The sequence below is a fragment of the Sphaerodactylus townsendi genome, linkage group LG02, assembly GCF_021028975.2.
Source record: "Sphaerodactylus townsendi isolate TG3544 linkage group LG02, MPM_Stown_v2.3, whole genome shotgun sequence".
Classification (NCBI taxonomy): domain Eukaryota; kingdom Metazoa; phylum Chordata; class Lepidosauria; order Squamata; family Sphaerodactylidae; genus Sphaerodactylus; species Sphaerodactylus townsendi.
Window position 1 is genome coordinate 166,581,766 of NC_059426.1, and position 20,263 is coordinate 166,602,028.

General features: G+C 45.3%; 2 protein-coding genes across 2 annotated transcripts in view; both read right to left on the bottom strand.

The window, feature by feature from the left end:
• LOC125426857 (SERTA domain-containing protein 2-like) overlaps window positions 1–20,263 on the bottom strand; it is a 751,974-nt gene that overhangs the window by 278,923 nt on the left and 452,788 nt on the right. The window lies entirely within an intron of this gene.
• Window positions 1–20,263, bottom strand: part of CEP170B (centrosomal protein 170B) — a 112,437-nt gene that overhangs the window by 89,401 nt on the left and 2,773 nt on the right. The window contains exon 2 of the mRNA XM_048484648.1: window positions 11,208–11,344. Within this exon, the coding sequence (XP_048340605.1) occupies window positions 11,208–11,312 (105 nt within the window). The 5' untranslated portion in view covers window positions 11,313–11,344. The remainder of the gene's footprint in view (window positions 1–11,207; window positions 11,345–20,263) is intronic.

Here is a 20,263-nt window from a genome sequence, read left to right on the forward strand (position 1 = left end):
TCACACTTTCACAAAGTGCACTGAAAGTGGATTGAAAATGAATTATTCTGCATGTGCAGAAGGGGCCCTTGAGTTTGGCATACTTACTTTCATGAACATTTTCCCCCAGAAGTAACCTCATCACATTGATGATGATGCTGTTTCTAAATATATATATATATATCTTGCAGCCACTTGTTCAGTATATAGGGCAGCGATGGCGAACCTTTTTGAGACCGAGTGCCCAAATTGCAACCCAAAACCCACTTATTTACCGTAAAGTGCCAACACGGTAATTTAACCTGAATACTGAGGTTTTTTATTAGAAAAAACAGTTGGCTCCGAGGCGTGCGTTACTCAGGAGCAAGCTTGGTGGTAGTTGATGGCTTTGCTTTGAAGCAACCGTGCAACTCTTCCAATGGGTGAATCATGACCCTAGGAAGGTTTACTCAGAAGCAAGCCCCATTGCCAGCAACTGAGCTTACTCCCAGGTAAAGGATTGCGCTTTAGTTTATCAGCGCTTAACAGGGTTACCTACACTACTTCCCCAAAACGAGGTCTTAGGTTTAATGCTAATAATTGACCCAGCAGCCCAGGCCAGCCTAGATGTGTGGAGGGGGCACTCTGTTTGCACGTGCCCACAGAGAGGGCTCTGAGTGCCACCTCTGGCACCTGTGCCATAGGTTCGCCATCACTGATATAGGGCATCCCCCATCTTCACTGGGGGCTTGGCAGCCCTAGCGTGACTGGCTTGAACAGTTTGGGAAGAGCATCACATACAGGTTTCACCAGCATCCCGTGAATGCCAGAAATTTGTGATCAGCCACTCAGCTAGTCACCTGAGAAAAGTAACATCCCATTTACCACAAATAACTGAAAACATCACCGTATACTGGAAGAGCCGGGTAAGACCAGCTTCCAGTCAAAGGCAGGTCTGAACATTTTGGCCACATGTTAGTTCCTGAATTTCAAAAGGGAAGGCACAATCCTCCCGCTGAACATATAAAATCTATTACTCAAGGAGAAGAGAAAAAAACGAGGCTGATTCCACATGGGCCAAAAACAGCAGTGTGAAAACAGTGTGAAAATGGTGTAAAAGGGTTTAAAACGGTGTAAAGGGGTTTATGCTGTTTTCACACCATTTTCACACCGCTGTTTTAGGCCCATGCGGAATCAGCCAGAGGCATTTTTTTTGCAGCTGACTTACAGCAACCCTGTAGGATTTTCAAGGCAAGAAACTAACAGAGGTGGGTTGCTATTGCCTGACTGTGTACCAACCCTGGACTTCCTTCTTGGTTTCTCATCCAAGTTCTAACCATGGCTGACTCTCTGAGGCTTCTGAGATCTGACTAGTCCACAGGTGTCAAACTCGTGGCCCTCCAGATGTTATGGACTACATTTCCCATCATCCCCTGCCAGCATCGTGCTGGCAGGGGATGATGGGAACTGTAGTCATCATCATCATCATCAACCTTTTATTGGCATGAGTTTAAAATACAACAGAGAGGTTGAGGAGAATCAAGTTAAAATAAGTAGGTTCAGACATTTCCAGCAGTGAAAACAATAAACAAACAAACAAACAAACAAACAAACAAACTAAAATCTGTGGCGAATCTGTTGTGCCAGCGCCAGGAATTTGGCAACCTCTAGGGATGGAACTGTAGTCCATAACATCTGGAGGGCCGCGAGTTTGACACCTATGGTACTAGTCTACACCATTCAGGTTAAGGCGGCAAAAAAAAATCTAGAAATAAATAATAAAACTAAGTGTAAGCATCCCTTTCGTTACTAGAGTCCCAAAATATTTAGAGCTTTAAAGATCATAACCAGCACTTTAAATTGCACCAGGAAGGTGAGAAGTTAAACTCTTGAAAAACGCAATCTAAACAAGGTTATACTATTCGAAGACCGTCGAAGTAAATTGGTAGGTAGGCCTGCTGCTATCCTAACCAGTTTTTCCTGTTGACAAATTGGTTTTACAAAGCAAAACTGAAGTCCAGAGGCATCTTAGAAAGAAACTATTCCATTATGAGCTTTTCATAAGCGAAAGCTCACTTCCTCAGATATAATGGGGAAGAAGCAAAATCATTTTCCTCATTTTTACAGAAAATTACAGAGGGGGAGAGGGAAAGGAGGAGAACGTCAAATTCCATGTTTAGAAAATAACTCGCTTGACAGGTTCAAGGATTTTATTGAAGACGTGAGAGTAACAGCGAAAGACAGTTCTGGCGAGAAGGCGCCAAAACTGTTGATAATATGTTGCAGCAATCCCCACCCCCATGAGAACCAAAGCAACAGTAAGAGTCCAGCCCGAAAACCTGTTTCAACCACAGCTTCAAGGGCAAGAATCAGATAAGCACCTGCAAAGCAAAAAAGCAAAGTTCATCCCCACAGCTCCCCCTCCCCCCCGTAGGAATGGCATCCTGACAGAGATGAGCAGAGATAGGTCTAGTACAAAAAAGTCAGGATAGATTTTCTAAGTTTAGATTAGAATCCCTAGATCGTTTAAAGATGGTGAGAGAGGTAAGATGTTCTAGCCCAGCCATTCTCAACCAGGGTTCCATGGTATCCTGGGGTGCCGTGAGTATGTCCCAGGGGTACCGCGGCAACACTACCGCCCCCCCCCCCTAATTTTTGTGGTGTCTCCCACCGGCGCCAGCAAGGACATGGAGCTGGCCCATGGGGCAAGGCCTGCCACAAGGTCAGCAGCCACCCCCACCCCCAGTGCTTCCCTTCACCCTGGGAGGGGAAGGTGGGGTGTGTGGCAAGCAGGGGAAATGGGAGGGGAAGGTGGAGGGTGGCGGCAGGGGTACCGTGAGATATGAAGAGTGAGGTCAAGGGTACCCTGACCTCGAAAAGGTTGGGAAACACTGTTCTAGCCTCTCACAACTGAGGAAGATAAAATGGCATAAAGTAGGGTAAAAACAACTTAAGAGAGTCAGAAGCTTGAGAACTGACAAACATCAGTGAAAATTTATGATATGATGTAATCGGTGAAGAATAGTCTATTAAAGTTATTAAAAACAGAGTCCTGCAGGACTGTTCGAAATTATAACAAGATAAGAAATCCAAGTCTCAGTTTATTCCTGTGTGACAGAAGGTGTTATATTTCTTGATGAGTTCTACTTCAGAACTTTTGCACTCTACATTTCCTTAATAGTGTTTCTACTGAACAGTGACACTCAGAACTGCAGCAGCAACTATAGCTTCTGAACAGTCTTCAAAGGCAGCACAGCACAGTGCAAACTGCAGTAGTATAGCTACAATCAGAGAATGAATAGCTGTGGGCATGCCAACGGAGCATTACCTACCACACATGAAATCATGCTTATTCTCTCTACCAGATGGGACAAAACCAATTTGTGATACAAGGTAGAGCTCCCTTCCCTAAAAGAAATCTGCTCCAGATCAAAATTCAGCGTTTCCCATGTTCAGTTATCATGTTTTCTAATGATGTGTTTCGCACACTATAGGGCTAACTAGTGAAGCATCTAGCCACTGAATAACATTACAACAGCATTTCCCAGACTTTTGATCCCAGATACAGCTTTGGTTTCAGGATTAAAATTGTTTTAATTGTTTTAATTATAATTGTTTTAATTATATGTACGTGAAACTAGAGACAACTGGAGATAATCAAAGATGAGATTGCTGGAAGCCAGTGTATGATGTATAGCACTGTTGTGTTTTCTTTGTGTTCGTATGTTTTGTTTGTTGTAACAATAAAAGATTAAAATTTATAGTATTCGTACACTCAAAAATACACTTCTATTTTCTTGACCTAGTGCTCCGATGGGAAGGATATCCAGTTAGGAAGTGCCCAAATAACATTACTTCACAGTATCCCTTTATTCCTTTTGCCTGTTACATCAAAGCTCAAAGACAGATACCTCTGCAATTTGTCCTCATTTCAAGGATTCAAGGTGCAGGAAAAGAGATTCCATCGAAACATTCGGAAGAACTTCCCGACAGTAAGGGATATTCAATGGTGGAATACGCTGCCTCAGAAGGTGGTGGAGTCTCCTTCTTGGGAGATTTTTAAACAGAGGCTGGATGGTCATCTGTCAGGAGTGCTTTGATTGAGTGTTCCTGCATGGCAGGGGATTAGATGGCCCTCGTGGTCTCTTCCAACTCTATGATTCTATGAGTAATGCTTCCTTACTGCTTCTCTCTGGAGGATTCTGGTGCACCAGAAGGAAGGAAAATCAGTGCTGGACACAGAGAAGTGAATGCTGTTAGGTCTTGGAAACCGAACCAATAAATGAACTCCCAAACGGTGTTCAGCGGCGTTTATTGATGAGGTAGTCAAGCTTAACACTTGGCAAAGCCAGTTCTAACGAAACTGGCATTTCAGGTCCCATATATCCCCCAAGAATCCCCCCTCCCAACTTCCCAGAGGCAGCATCTGGAACCGAGACTGCCCCAAGATCAGCAACAGATAGAAGAGGAGCCACCTGGTGTCCTGTTCACAACAAGATAATAGTTGTAATTCTTTTCTCACGGGACAGGCGAGGCAGGGGAGGCCTACTTCACTACAAAGCATGTGAAGCCATAAAGCACAGGTCAAGGAAAGAATGCACAGATGGCACTGGTTACATATAATGGAGCTGGTTACATATATCAAAAGAGGCATTGGGTCGCCACGTACACCTAGTTACACTGATTCAAGAATACATCCATCTTACTCAGATAAGATACATTCTTGGTTTTCTTGGTCAGAGCCCATTTCAGCCCTTCCAGCAGCACTTTACTGTGCTCTGGTGTGCTCTGAGAGCCAGTGTGGCGCGGTGGTTAAAAATGCCAACTAATATCTGGGACACCCAGGTTCAAATCCCCACTAGTGCCATAGAATCTCAATGGGTGACGTTGGGCCAGAAATACACTCTCTCAGTCTAGCCTACTTCATAGGGCTGTTGTGAGGTCAAAACAGAGGAAAGGAGAACGACGTAAGCCATTTTGGATCTCACTGGGGAGAAAGGCAGGGTATAAATGCATGAAATAAATAAAACATTTTGGGAATGGCTATGCCCCACTTCCGAGAGACCAATCCTAAGTAGGTCTACTCACAATCCTACTCAGGACAATTCAATGGGGCTTGCTCCCAGGAAAGTTTCCTGAGGACTGTCATACTGGTTCACTGAGAAGAGAAATTTATCAACCAAAGCAATTTGCAGGAAGAAAAAATCGGTACAAGGGAAGTTAGGCGCTGCAAACAGATCTTAGAAAAGGCAGCATAAAAATAATTCTAAATAAATATATCTATCACCCTTCAAAACTCTCCCTCTTGGCAGCTGTGTAGATGATTAATGCTGGATCTTCTGCCATTAGATGGAATGCCAGGGACAGTCGTGGGATATGTCCAAACTCCAAAAGTTTGGCAGCATTTCCAGTTCTAAATACGGCACTCAAGGCAAACGCATGAATAAATTTCTGGCAGACAAAAGGGTGATAGAATTTGGTCCTCCATCAACTCTGCATGGCCAACCTAAACTTCCACAAGTCAATTTCCATTTTCCATCCCACTGGAAAACTGAACGAGATTGGAACACAGAACTCTGGGAAGACCAAGTCAGAGAAGATGCTACAATGACCAAATTAACAAATCTTGTAAACAGATGGTCAGAATAAAGAGTTTGATGAGAAATGGGAACTGCATTTTTTTATTTGAGGCTGAATTGATTATGCAAGAATAATAATAGTAAAAATACTAATTTGTTAATGATTAAGATATAAGTAACTAGAGGTTAGAACAATGGTTCTCAACCTGGGGATCGGGACCGCTTTGGGGGTCAAACGACCCTTTCACAGGGATCGCCTAAAACTCTCCGCATCAGTGTTCTCCATCTGTAAAATGGATAAATGTTAGGGTTGGGGTCACCACAACATGAGGAACTGTATTAAAGGGTCGCGGCATTAGAAAGGTTGAGAACCACTGTATTAAAGGGTCGCGGCATTAGAAAGGTTGAGAACCACTGGGCTAGGTAGCAAATTTTGAAACTATATAATGTTCTCTCTGAATGATATCAGTGTTGCAATTTAAAGATCCAGTGTGTTACAATTTAGACAGACAGACAGACAGACATAGTTTATGGGTAGCTGTATTTTCTTTTTCCATATCTCCTTTTGTTTTTGAATTATACCTGAGAAAATTAATACGAAATATTATTTAGAAAAAAAAATCTGGCTTCCACTAAATCCCTTAACAGCTACCTAAACTTCAGCACTGCACGCTCTTTAATCCTCACAAGTATTTTAAATACTTCTAATCTGTAAAGCAGGCATAGGAGATTTCTGAAGATTTATAAGCTTCTCCCCATTAACGGCATCAAGTTCAACATTTCCAAATGTTTAGGCTAGCCCTCTCTACCACTTCCTGCAGCAGCCAAGTTAGCATGAAATAAAAATCCCAAACGGGTTTTTAAAAGCCACAATAAATGAAAGAACGGAAGAAGTGCCCTCCAGTGTCCTGTCTCACAGACTGGCCAACTAGTTCCTCTGGAGGTCGAACAAACGGGTGCCGAGAGGTCAGTGCCTCTCCGTCCCGCACTGGAATTCAGAGGTTACTGCCTCTGAACTTGGACGGTTAATACTGTATCCAAAAGACATTAAGGTTTGTGAGGTTTGGCTGCACAGGCTGCAATGAATTTCCTTGTGTGCTAACTTTGCAAACACCCCCTTCACGGATTGATCTGGAGTTTTCCACATGCCAGAAGCATTAACTGCTGAAAAGCGAAATGAGGCCACATCAACCCTTATGGGACATTTCTGCCAGGATCACAAGATCGTAGCCGGCTAGCCAAACAGCCCCTTCCCTGATAGGATGGAGCAAAGAAGAAGAAGAAGAAGAAGAAGAAGAAGAAGAAGAAGAAGAAGAAGAAGAAGAAGAAGAAGAAGAAGAAGAAGAAGAAGAAGAAGAAGAAGAAGAAGAAGAAGAAGAAGAAGAAGAAGAAGAAGAAGAAGAAGAAGAAGAAGAAGAAGAAGAAGAAGAAGAAGAAGAAGAAGAAGAAGAAGAAGAGGAAGAAGAAGAGGAAGAAGAAGAAGAAGAAGAAGAGGAAGAAGAAGAGGAAGAAGAAGAAGAGGAGGAGGAGGAGGAGGAGGAGGTGTTTGTATTTATATCCCCCCTTTCTCTCCTGCAAAATCTAAGACCAAAATCTATGGAAATACGTTCAGTAGGACCAACCAAAATAACACAGCATGTTGTGTGAGTTTTCCCGTTCTCCCCTGTTCAGGGGAACGCCAGTAAAATCCACTACATATCTGTGTAGTGTTGCCAACAGGCCTGGAGAATAAAATGGCCAGTCCCTTGAATAGAATTTTCCAAAATGAGCAGCTGAATAATTTCACAACATGGCGGTAAAATGGCAAATAAGGCTCTATGGCCTTTAAGCCTCTACTATATTTTCTTTTTCTCCAGGTTGATGGAAATCCCATTTATCATAGCAGGGTCCCTGCTATGATAAATGGGATTTCCATCAACCTGGAGAAAAAGAAAATATAGTAGAGGCTTAAAGGCCATAGAGCCTTATTTGCCATTTTACTGTCCACTTGGTCTTATTTGCCAGTTCACTGTCCACTTGGTCTGGAAATTCCAGACAGGAGTATCTCTCTCCCCACCTTCACCAGCCAGTAGTTCAGGCTTGCAAATAACGCAACAAAATCAAAACCAAAATGATGCTTCAGCAGCTCGTCCACAGCTGTTTCCTCCAGCATGGCCTTTTTAAAAAATAACTTTGGGCAGCAGCTAGAGTGCTTGCATCTGCTGTTCCTTCTCCCTATGCGTGCCAAATCCAGAGTTGCCATAAACCCAAAATGCCCAACTTTTCCTTCTCCTCAAAGGGTTGCACAGGATTGGTGTTTGGAATCTGCTGCCACAGGAGGTGGTGATGGCCACTAACCTGGATAGCTTTAAAGGGGGCTTGGACAGATTTATGGAGGAGAAGTCGATTTATGGCTACCAATCTTGATCCTCCTTGATCTGAGATTGCAAATGCCTTAACAGTCCAGGTGCTCAGGAGCAACAGCCGCAGAAGGCCATTGCTTTTCACATCCTGCAGGTGAGCTCCCAAAGGCACCTGGTGGGCCACTGCAAGTAGCAGAGAGCTGGACTAGATGGACTCTGGTCTGATCCAGTTGGCTTGTTCTTATGTTCTTATGATGTATGCACAATTCCATGGTGTCTTCCCTGGCCCCTAGCACACGCAAGATGTTATTGAGAACCCTAACCTCTGACATTCCTGCATGGTGGTCCTGTACACAGATACCAGGTTGCTACGGGACATCGTTGTCCCCAAGTTTGTTGGCAATCATGACTATGAACACCAGCAGCATATATTGAGAGGTATTATGCTTTAACTTAAACCTTAACTGCTCAGTTTGTACCCCATGAACCATGGGTGGCAGTTAAGTCTTACAACAGCCCTGTGAGGTAGATGCAGAAGGTATTCAAATTAAATTAGCATTAGACCCGAAAACTGTTATTAAATACATTGCCAAGCAATGTACCAAAAAGGTACAATGAACTAATTAATTATGTTGTGACTGCCTTAAAGTTGAAAGCTGACAAAATTTCTAGCTTAAATAGAAGAAGAAGAGAAGAAGAGTTTGGATTTTTATCCCCCCTTTCTCTCCTGCAGGAGACTCAAAGGGGCTTACAATCTCCTTGCCCTTCCCCCTTCACAACAAACACCCTGTGAGGTAGGTGGGGCTGAGAGAGCTCCGAGAAGCTGTGACTAGCCCAAGGTCACCCAGCTGGTGTGTGTGGGAGTATACAGGCTAATCTGAATTCCCCAGATAAGCCTCCACAGCTCAGGTGGCAGAGCTGGGAATCAAACCCGGTTCCTCCAGATTAGATACACGAGCTCTTAACCTCTTATGCCACTGCTGCTCCTGTGAACTGTTAACTATTCAATGATGGCAAGCTCTGAAGATGCCAGCCACGGATGCAGGCGAGACGTCAGGAGAAAATACTACTGGAACATGCCATACAACCCGGAAAATCCACAACATCCCAGTATGTTACTAACTGACATAAATTTAGGATAAAGGAAGTAAACTATAGAATTAGAAATTTACAAATGAATGATTAGTGGGCACAAATAAGAATATATAGTAGCTATATGCTGTTAGATGACCAAGATGAAGAGTAAAAAATATTTCCTAAATTTGTGAATATATTAAAAAAATAAATATGAATTGTAGTAATTAGAAAAATGTAAGATGGCAAGTTTCATGTAAAAAAACTTTTTTGTTTTTTGTTTGTATGGTTTTGTACTGTTGGGCAAAATTTTTGAAAATTATTTTTTTAAAAAATTAATGAACAACCCTATGGGATAAATTAAGCAGAAAGCTATAGATTGTGCAAGCTCACCCAATTAGTTTAATGGCCAAGAGAGAATTTACACCTGATTGCCGAACTCAAGGTCCCAGCATTCTGCCCACTGTTCACGCAGGATCATCTCAGGAACGTTTTTAGATCAGCAGGTTCTCTAGAGCTATTAATGCATTTTAAAAGATCTCCCTTTTTAAAAAATAACCCCACGCATGTTCATCAGGAAATAAGTTCCACTGAGTCCTGTGGGGCTTACTTCTGAGTAAGCAAGCGCACAATTCCATCTCTAAAGCACTATATACTGTAAAATATCAGCCACCTATGCACACACCAAAAGCCCATCTGAACACAGAACACTATCTGTATAATCATGTGGCTTTGCTTAGTGTCTAGAATTGCATTCAAGAAAAGATCCGCCTTTTTGTTTTTCTTTTTTCTTTCTGCTAATATTGAAAAAAAATTAATAATCAAAGCCAATCTGAACAGAAGGCCATATTGCAGGAAATAGCTATAGAACACAGGTGTCAAACTCGCGGCCCTCCAGATGTTATGGACTACAGTTCCCATCATCCCCTGCCAGCATCATGCAGGCGGGGGATGATGGGAACTGTAGTCCATAACATCTGGAGGGCCGCGAGTTTGGCACCTAGGCTATAGAAGAACTTAAGGTGCTATTTCAGAACCACCACCAAAAAGGCACTGCCCTGGATCACGGTCAGTTTCTCCCCACAAGTAGACAGGACCACAGGTAAGGCCACTTTGGAGCCTCTTGAGAGGATAGCTAAGGTATTTTACCAATGTTTAGGCCTACTGCAGACTTGGTATCCCAACACAGGGTCTTTCTGTGCATGCAGAATAATGCACTTTCAATCCACTTTCAATCCACTTTGCAGCTGTATGGAATAGCAAAATCCACTTGCAAACAATTGCGAAAGTGGACTGAAGGTGCATTATTCTGCATGTGCGGAAGGGGCTATAGTCTCTCTTTTTTTCCTACCCAAGACAGACGTTCCCCTCTCTATAGGACTGCAGCCATAACTCACCAAAAGCCAGTCCACTGTCTTGACTGAAGCCTGATTTAAGCATGAAACCAGGTGCGCAAAGAACTCTCCTGTGGGACTTTACATTCACACCAGGAAGTTCTTTAATCAGGTCTAACAGCATAAACTTAAGTCGGGTCGTGATAATGATGCCGAAAAAAACCAAACATACTAAATGGCTATCATCAGCACCAATTGTGGTTAGATGTAGAGCATCAAGACATAAAAAGAAGCCCCGCTGAATGGGACCAACAGTCCTCCCAGCCCTGTTTCCAACAGTGGTTAGTCAGATGCTATGCAGTGTTCTGCCTCTGAACTAGGGTTTTCAAGTTACTGCTGAAGAGTGGAAAATTCTCCACCCAAGACCCCTTCCCATAGCTCCGTGGTGGCAAACCTTTGGCACTCCAGATATTACGGACTACAATTCCCATCAGCCCCTGTCAGCATGGCCAATTGCCCATGCTGGCAGGGGCTGATGGGAATTGTAGTCCATAACATCTGGAGTGCCAAAGGTTCGCCACCACTGCCATAGCTTGTCATTTGGCAATGGTGGGAAAACAATCAAGGAGAAAATGGGGAGGAATGTCGTGACATGTTGACATCACTTCCCATGCAACCGGAAGTGACATCTGTGCATCGATGGGGACAATCTAGCCTTCAGTCAAAACTCTATGGATAACCAACAACGCCAGACCTCTCCTCCATAATCTATCCGACCCCTTTTAAAACCAGTCTAGGCCACTGGCCGCCATCATGTCTCCTAGTAGTGAGCTCCACAAGTCAACTCAACCAACAACAGCAAGACAACATTGCATGAAGCAGCCCTTTCCAACCCCTGAGTGAAAGAGAGGTCTATTCACCTGGAGCATCAGCTCGCAATCTTCCCTGCCGACAAAGATCATCTCCCGGGGCAGCCGGTGCCGGATGCCGGTGCTGCTCACCAAGAACCACGACGTCACACTCATGTTGCCGTTTGGTGCTTCAGCTTTTCACCATCCTGAAAAAACAAAGAGAAACAGATTTTTAAAAATAAGCAAGCTGTGACAAAGAAGAAGAAGAGTTTGCATTTATATTCCATCTTTCTCTTCTGTAAGGAGATACAAGGTGGCTTACAAGCTCCTTTCCCTTCCTCTCCCCACAACAGACACTTTGGGAGGTAGGTGGGGCTGAGAGAATTCCCAAGAACTGTGACTAGCCCAAGGTCACCCGAGGAATGTAGTAGTGTGGAAACACATCTGGTTCCCCAGATAAGCCTCTGCCACTCAGGTAGAGGAGTGGGGAATCAAACCCGGTTCTCCATATTAGAATCCACCTGCTCTTAACCCAGTGGTTCTCAACCTTCCTAATGCCGCGACCCTTTAATACAGTTCCTCATGTTGTGGTGACCCCCAACCCTAACACTGATCCATTTTACAGATGGAGAACACTGATGCAGAGAGTCTAAGGCACAGGTGTCAAACTCGTGGCCCTCCAGATGTTATGGACTACAGTTCCCATCACCCCCTGCCAGCATGATGCATGGTCTAAGGCAACCCCTGTGAAAGGGTCATTTGACCCCCAAAGGGGTTGCGACCCACAGGTTGAGAACCACTTTCTTAACCACTACAAGGGGTTGGATAGAACCCACCAAGCTGGGGAGAAAAAGTAGAGCAAAGATAATGGATAAAACCTAATCAAGATTACAGACCGGTCCTGGAAAATGCTGTCAATATCAAGGCTAAAAACTCTTCATACGCACAAGAGGCAATTTCTGTCTTAGTCACCCAGAATTTGAAGCTGGACAAGCCGTTGTCCACCACCAAGGGGGAACAGGGAAGGGGCCGTGACTCAGCAGAAAAGCGGTTCTCTGGCATGCGGAAGGTCTCCGGTTCAATGATCAGCGTCTCTACAGAAAAGGCTCAGGCAATAGGACAGGTGATGGCAAAGACCAGTCTGAGACCCTGAAGAGCAGCTGCCAATCAGAATAGACCAGTGATGGCGAACCTTTTCGAGACCGAGTGCCCAAACTGCAACCCAAAACCCACTTGTTTATCACAAAGGGCCAACATGGCAATTTAACCTGAATACTGAGGTTTTAGTTTTGAAAAAACGGTTGGCTCTGAGGCGTGCGTTACTCGAGAGTATGCTTGGTGGTAGTCAGTAGATTTGCTTTGAAGCAACCGTGCAACTCTTCCAACGGGTGAATCACGACCCTAGGAGGGTTTACTCAGAAGCAAGCCTCATTGCCAGCAACCGAGCTTACTCCCAGGTAAAGGATCGTGCTTTAGTACTTCGCATGAAAATCAGTGGGGTTTAGCAGCAGTTAACAGGGTTACCTACACTGCTTCCCAAAACTAAGTCTGAGGTTTAATGCTAATAATCGAGCCCAGGTCAGCCTAGATGTAAGGGGGTGGGGCGACTCTGTTTGTGCATGCCCACAGAGAGGGCTCTGAGGGCTACCTCTGGCACTCGTGCCATAGGTTCGCCACCACTGGAATAGACTATACTGAGCGTGATAGACCCAGGGTCTGACTAGGAAAAGGAATCTTCGTGTGCTCCCCTGTAAAGAAACAGGAGGCAACATGTCTGCACAGAGCAGGGAAGCAAGGAGAAAATGAAACTCTTGAGAGTGAAAGACCTTTTGCCTCCACAAAAAGACAGGGTGACGGACATGCTCTAGTCTGGAAAGTCCCCAGATCGCACGTCGAGATAACTTTCTGATGAATCACAAAGCGGCTTCTTCATTCTGTGGCAATCATCTGTGCCTCCTTGGAAGAACCACCTCGGATGTTCTCAAGAACCAGCACACTAGTCCACAGAAGCTTAAATAGGAATAAAAATCTTGTTAATCTTTCAGGTGCCCCTGGACCTGTGTATTCCCAGTACCAAGCTGAAAACGGGGTGTGGTGGTAAGCAAGTCCTACTAGGACAATGGTGGCGAACCTTTGGCACTCCGGATGTTATGGACTACAATTCCCATCAGCCCCTGCCAGGATGGCCAATTGCTGGAAGGGGCTGATGGGAATTGTAGTCCATAACATCTGGAGTGCCTAAGGTTCGCCACCGCGGTACTAGGATCAGGAGACTCAGGTTCAAATTCCCACTCTGCCATGAAAGCTGGCTGGGTGACCTTGGGCTAGTCCCACACACACACAACCTGACCTACCTCACAAGATTGTTGTGAGGATAAGATGGAAGGGAAGAGAGGAGAATGATGGAAAGTGCTTCAGGCCCATGTTGTGAAGAAAGGTGGGATACAAATGAATTAAATAAATAAAGCTCTGTGGAGCAGAGTGGTAAGCTGCAGTACTGCAGTCCCAGCTCTGTTCACAACCAAAGTTCGATCCCAACGGAAGTCAGTTTCAGGTAGCCGGCTCAAGGTTGACTCAGCCTTCCATTCTTCTTAGGTTGGAAAAATGAGTACCTGGCTTGCTGAAGGAAAAACATGGATGACTGGGGAAGGCAACGGCAAACCACCATGTAAGAAGAAGAGTTTGGATGTATATCCCCCCTTTCTCTCCCGTAAGGAGACTCAAAGGGGCTTACAACCTCCTTTCCCATCCCCTCCTCCATGACAGGGTGACAGACAGGGTGGAGCGGAGAGAGCTCCAAAGGGTGGGTGGAGCCGACAGAGCTCCAAAGAACGGTGACTAGCCCAAGGTCACCCAGTTGGTGACTAGTCCAAGGTCACTAGCCCAAGGTCATCCAGTCACCCAGTTGGCGCGTGTTGGCATGCACAAGCTAATCTGGTTCACCAGATAAGCCTCCACAGCTCAAGTGGATAAGCCTGAGCCCTTAGGGGATGGGTGGGGTATAAATCTAAAAAAAAAAATTAAGTGGGAGAGCAGGGAATCAAACCCGGTTCTCCAGATTAGAGTGCACCTGCTCTTAACCACTACACCATGCTGGCTCTCTTTTTGCCTAGTAAATATCTTCACATGGGTCAGCTTTAGGCTTTCATTGAAGGAAGGCAGGGTATAAATATGGCGAATAAATATAAACGTAAAAGGTATCAAAGGCACCTTTGCATAGAGGACACCTTTTTAATCCTGGACCCTGATTAGCAGGCTGGCACACAGAAATGCAGCCACTGTGGTTTTCACACCTGTAATTCCCATGGCAGGAAAATGTTCACCTGCTAAATGTCTTTGTGTCTAAGGTGGGAAGCCTGCAGCTGTTCCTTGCTTTACAAATCACCACAGGCAGCAGGCAAGAAACATATCCAGGTGAGAACAGGTAGGGAAGAGAGCTGGCAGACAGAGAGAAGCCCTCCTGTAGGGAATATTTCACTTGTAAATCTATTTCCTTCACACCGCAAATAATTCAAACCAGCTCTTTGCCCAGCCGTGTAACTGCTGAAATAAGCACATTCGCTTACAAATCATCCTGTTTTGCCTATTTTGGAAGAAGAGGAGTTTGAATTTATATCCCCCCTTTCCAGTGGTGGGATCCAAACATTTTAGTAACAGGTTCCCATGGTAGTGGGATTCAAACTGTGGCATAGTACCAATGGGGCTGGGCAGGGCACGCTGGGGGCGTGGCCGGGCATTTTAGGGGCGGGGCATTCCTGGGCGGGGCTGTGGCAAGAACGCAGCTGCTGCGCCGGTCCTTGGGCGGGAAACGAATGCATGCAGGCGCAGGCTGTCACGCATGCTGGTGCACCTCCTGCTAGACTGCTTCAAGTTCTGCGCGCTACTGCTGAGAGGAGGGGCGTAACTAAGGCAAAAATCACATGGCAAAATCACCCATTAGTAACCCCCTCTCGGCACACACAAATAATTGGTAACCTACTCTCGGGAACCTATGAGAACCTGCTGGATCCCACCTCTGCCCCTTTCTCTCCTGTAAGAAGACTCAAGAAGACTCAAGACTGTAAGAAGACTTAAAATCTCCTTTCTGTTCCCCCCCCCCCACAACAAACACCCTGTGAGGTGGGTGGGGCTGAGAGAGCTCCAAAGAACTGTGACTAGCCCAAGGTCACCCAGCTGGCATGTGTTGGAATGCACAGTCATATCTATCTGTCAGTGTTTTCCCTCACACAAAAAGCAGGTTGCACACCTCTTCCAACACCTGCTGAATTTTGAACATGTTTCTACCTATGAAATGAAGAAGGAAACTCTTCAAGGAATACAAAGACTCTATGAACCACAAGGGCGGAGTACTGAATACAGTGTTGGATATGGATCTGCGAGACCTGGCTTCAAGCTGCCATTCTGTCACGGAAGCTAACTGGGGGGCTTTCCCCACTACAGAAGGGAGCTAAGGTTGACTCGGTTCCCTTCAGTGGAGGGCGATTCCAGGCTGTCCCCACAGCAACTGAGTTGGCCCCCTGGAACCGAGCTAAGTGGGCAGGATCATCTTGGTGCCTGTTTAGCTCCTCGATCGTGATTGGCGCTTGTGTTGCATACGCTTTTCTGCCCATTACTTAATTCTCCCATTTCCCGCACATACCACAAAAGCGGCCTTCGTGATTGGATTTGAACGGATGAGGAATTGTCAGCTTCGATGCTTCCCCACTTCGAAGCTTTGAAGCGGTATCGACCTTGTTCCAGCAGAAAAGTGTAGTTCATAACTGCGACAAAGGATGTCTCACAGTTAAAGGCTGAGACAAAACAATGTTGAGCTCGGTAGCAGTGGGGATTCAATGGGAGGCGGAACCTAGGTGAGAAACCATAGTTCAAACTCTGTGTCAGTGGGGAAGCCCTGGAGTGGAGGCCTTGGGCCTGTTCCTCTCACAGCCTAACCTACCTCACAGGGTTGGCGTGAGGGTAAAAAGAAGAAAAGACTGATGTGGTAAGCAGGGTTGCCAACAGGCCAGGAGAAAAGTGTTCTGGCCATTCCATAGGGGTTCACTGCATGAGCAGCAGACTCTTTTCATGCCGTGGAGTTTAAGAACATCCCCGTTAAGTATCTATTAAAGGGACAGCCTGTTTTTCTCCAGGATCGCTTGTAGCCCTAACTGGAAGCTGAAAGAAAAGACGGGCATAAATATTGAAATAAAATTATGTTGGATATGGATATGGATCCATATCCAACACTATAAAATTATGCATGGGGTAGAAAATGTTGACAGAGAGAAATTTTTCTCTCTTTCTCACAATACTAGAACCAGGAGGCATTCATTGAAAATGCTGGGGGGAAGAATTAGGAAACTAATAAAAGGAAACACTTCTTCACACAACGTGTGATTGGTGTTTGGAATATGCTGCCACAGGAGGTGGTGATGGCCACTAACCTGGATAGCTTTAAAAAGGGCTTGGACAGATTTATGGAGAAGTCGATCTATGGCTACCAATCTTGCTCCTCCTTGATCTGAGATTGCAAATGCCTTAGCAGATCAGGTGCTCCGGAGCAACAGCCGCAGAAGGCCATTGCTTTCACATCCTGCACGTGAGCTCCCAAAGGCACCTGGTGGGCCCCTGCGAGTAGCAGAGTGCTGGACTAGATGGATTCTGGTCTGATCCAGCAGGCTAGTTCTTATGTTCTTAAATATTTTTTAAAAAATTAATTGCACACAATGAAAGAAAGCATGGCGTTTCTACAGAAATAATCATTGTCTACCACAAATCTACGCAGCAAATAAACCCATGACAGTAGTGAAAAGCCCCATCAAGTCACAGCCGACTTATAGCAACTCTGTCAGGTTTTCGAGGCAGAAGACAAACAGGGGGTTTGATGTTGTAGCAACCCTGGACTTCCTTAGTGGTTCCACATCTAAGTACGAACCAGGGCTGACCCTGCTTCGCTTCCAAGATTGAGATCAAGCTAGTCTGGGCCTGTAACAGAATTTTAAAAACTAATTAAACCTGTTCGACGGGCACTGCTGGAGGAGAGACACCTAAGACCAGATACTGCTGCAGCCCCACACCTGGGGGTGTGTAGTTCAAAGACAGACAGAACCCCAGGTATCACAAGGATCGCACGCTAGGCCAACTTCTACCGTGTTTCCCCGAAAATAAGACAGTGTCTTGTATTAATTTTTGCTCCCAAAGATGCACTATGTCTTATTTTCAGGGGATATCTTATTTTTCTGCTCCACAGCTGCATGCTCTGGTCAACAGGCATGCTTCCAAACAAAAACTTTGCTACGTCTTACTTTCGGGGGATGCCTTATATTTCACGCTTCAGCAAAACCTCTACTACATCTTATTTTCTGGGGATGTCTTATATTCGGGGAAACAGGGTATCATCTCAGGGACAATACAACTCCTCCAAAGACCAAGGACAGCATAAAGGTTAACAGACTGAGCTGTGTGAACCAGGGAAATTCTGCTTTTGCCTTTGCCATGAATTCATGAAAAGCCAACCTTAGATGTCTCTCCTCTGGGATGTCTACTAGACCAATGGTCTTTAACACATGGATCAGGAACCCTGGGGTAGACCACAGAGTTCTTCCTTTCCTCTGGGGGCTGAGCTCTTCGGTAGTCGCTATTTGGAAAAATCTACCACAGAGACAGTAAGGACACCATGCATCCTACATATTTGCACACCACAAAGAAAAGCTAGTGAACAATGTAAAAAATCAATCACTGGTGGAGCGGATTCTTCCACAGCCTGTTTATTATGATACATCGCCTTGCACTAGGCCTGAGCCAGACTCAACTCCAGTTCTACTGGACTCGAATTGTGCTTGGCTTGCGTTTCCCGTCCTCAACTATTTTAACACGAGGCAGGTCATTAAATCTGGCTCTCCCCTCGCCATTGTTTTTGGTGTTTGTAACTTAGTGAGAGCCCCAAAGTTAGGAAGGTTTAACGTCACTGTTCTGAAATTTTCCTAGAACTTGACATTACAGCATTCTTAGACATCACAGAATCATAGAGTTGGAAGAGACCACAAGGGCCATCAAGTCCAACCCTCCTGCAATGCAGGAACACATAATCAAAGCACACCTGACAGGTGGCCATCCAGCTTCTCCTTAAAAACCTCCAAAGAAGGAGACTCCACCACACTCTGAGGCAACACATTCCTCTGTCAAACAGCCCCTACTGTCAGGAGGTTTTTCCTGATGTTTAGGTGGAATCTCATTTTCTTCACCTTGAACCCATTACTCCCGGTCCTAATCTCTGGAGCAACAAGTTTGCTCCCTCACCAATACAACATCCCTTCAAATATCTAATCATGGCTGTCATGGCACTCTTAACTTTCTCTTCACCAAACTAAACATCCCCAGCTCCCTAAATCTCCCCTCGTAGGGCATGGATTCCTGACCTTTGACCATTTTGGTTGCCCTCCTCTGGACACATTCCAGCTTGTCAATAACCTTCTTGAATTGCAGTGCCCAAAACTGTATTCCAGGAGAGGTCTAACGAATGCAGAATAGAGAGGTCTCACTGGCTACTATCAGTTGTGGAGGCACAACTGCGGCCTGCTACTGATTATAAACAACCAAGACAATCCATAACCAAGCTATCCAAAATTCCATATCTATCCAAACAAACCCCTTTCATCATAATTTCGCATAATCCCCTTAAGAATGTCTACACTTAACTGCATAACCAAACAATATTTAAGGTCCATGAACACAATCCTGTAATGCCACACGTGTGCCTTATACGGACTCTGTCTATGAAGGTCAGTCTTAACTACGCAAACCAGCAGCGGCTCTCCACGGCTTCAGACAGAGATCTTTCACACGGCCCCCCTACTCGATCCTTTGAAATCGAGACGCCGGAGATTGAATCTGGGACCTTCCGCATGCCAAACAGAGCCATAGCTTAGGGAAGAGGGGGTTGTGACGTCAAGATTCAAACAGGTTTTCAAGTACAACCTGGCTATTACTGTTATGGTCTGGGACCAAAGTATTCAAAAGATATCCTGTTCACATTTGGTATCCAACGAACTGAGTTCTTCTGACTCAGGAGATCTGACGCAGGAACAAACAGGCTTGAAAGTTCCACTAGGCTTTTTTATTTTGCTACAACAGACTACCACAGCTACTCTTCCGGCATTCCCATATATTCACAGAATCCTAGAGTTGGAAGAGACCCCAAGGGCCATCAAGTTCAACCCCCTGCAATGCAGGAACACACAATCAAAGCACTCCTGTCAGATGGCCATCCAGCCTCTCTTTAAAAACCTCCAAAGAAGGAGACTCCACCACACTCCAAGGCAGCGTATTCTGCTGTCAAACAGCCCTGTACACAACTGTACACAATATTCCAGGTGAAGTCCAACAATGCAGAAAAGAGAGGTACAGTTACAACTGTCAGGAAGTTTTTCCTGATGTTTAGGTGGAATATCTTCTCCTTCACCTTGAACCCATTACTCCTGGTCCTAGTCCAGGGGTCAGCAACCTTTACCACCCAAAGAGCCATTTGGACCCGTTTTCCACGGCCCCAAAGATCTACTGAGCCAGAGAGGTGGTTTGGCCCCTCCACTCACCTTTCCTGGAGGGACATGTCCATGCTACCCTCCGACTTCCAGGCCTTGCGGAGCCGCAGTATAAGGCTGAAAGAGCAACATGCGGCTCCGGAGCCGCAGGTTGCAGACCCCTGTCCTAGTCTCTGGAGCAGCAGAAAACAAGCTTGCTTCCTCTTCGACATGGCACCCCTTCAAATGTTTAAACATGGCTACCACGTCACCTCTTAACCTTCTCTTCACCACACTAAATATCCCCATCTCCCTAAGTCTCTCCTCTTAGGGCATGGATTCCAGACCTTTGACCATTTTGGTTGCCCTCCTCTGGACCCATTCCAGCTTGTCAATATCCTTCTTGAATTGCGGTGCCCAGAACTGTACACAATATTCCAGGTGAGGTCTAACCAATGCAGAATAGAGAGGTACAGTTACATACCTCGATCTTGACACTATACTCCTACTGATAGTAGCTAGTAGTAGCAAAATCACGTCGGGTCTCAGAAACTAAGCAGGGTTGGTCCCAGCGAGTATTTGGACGGGAAGCCACCAAGGAAGTCCAGAGTGACTATGCAGAGATCA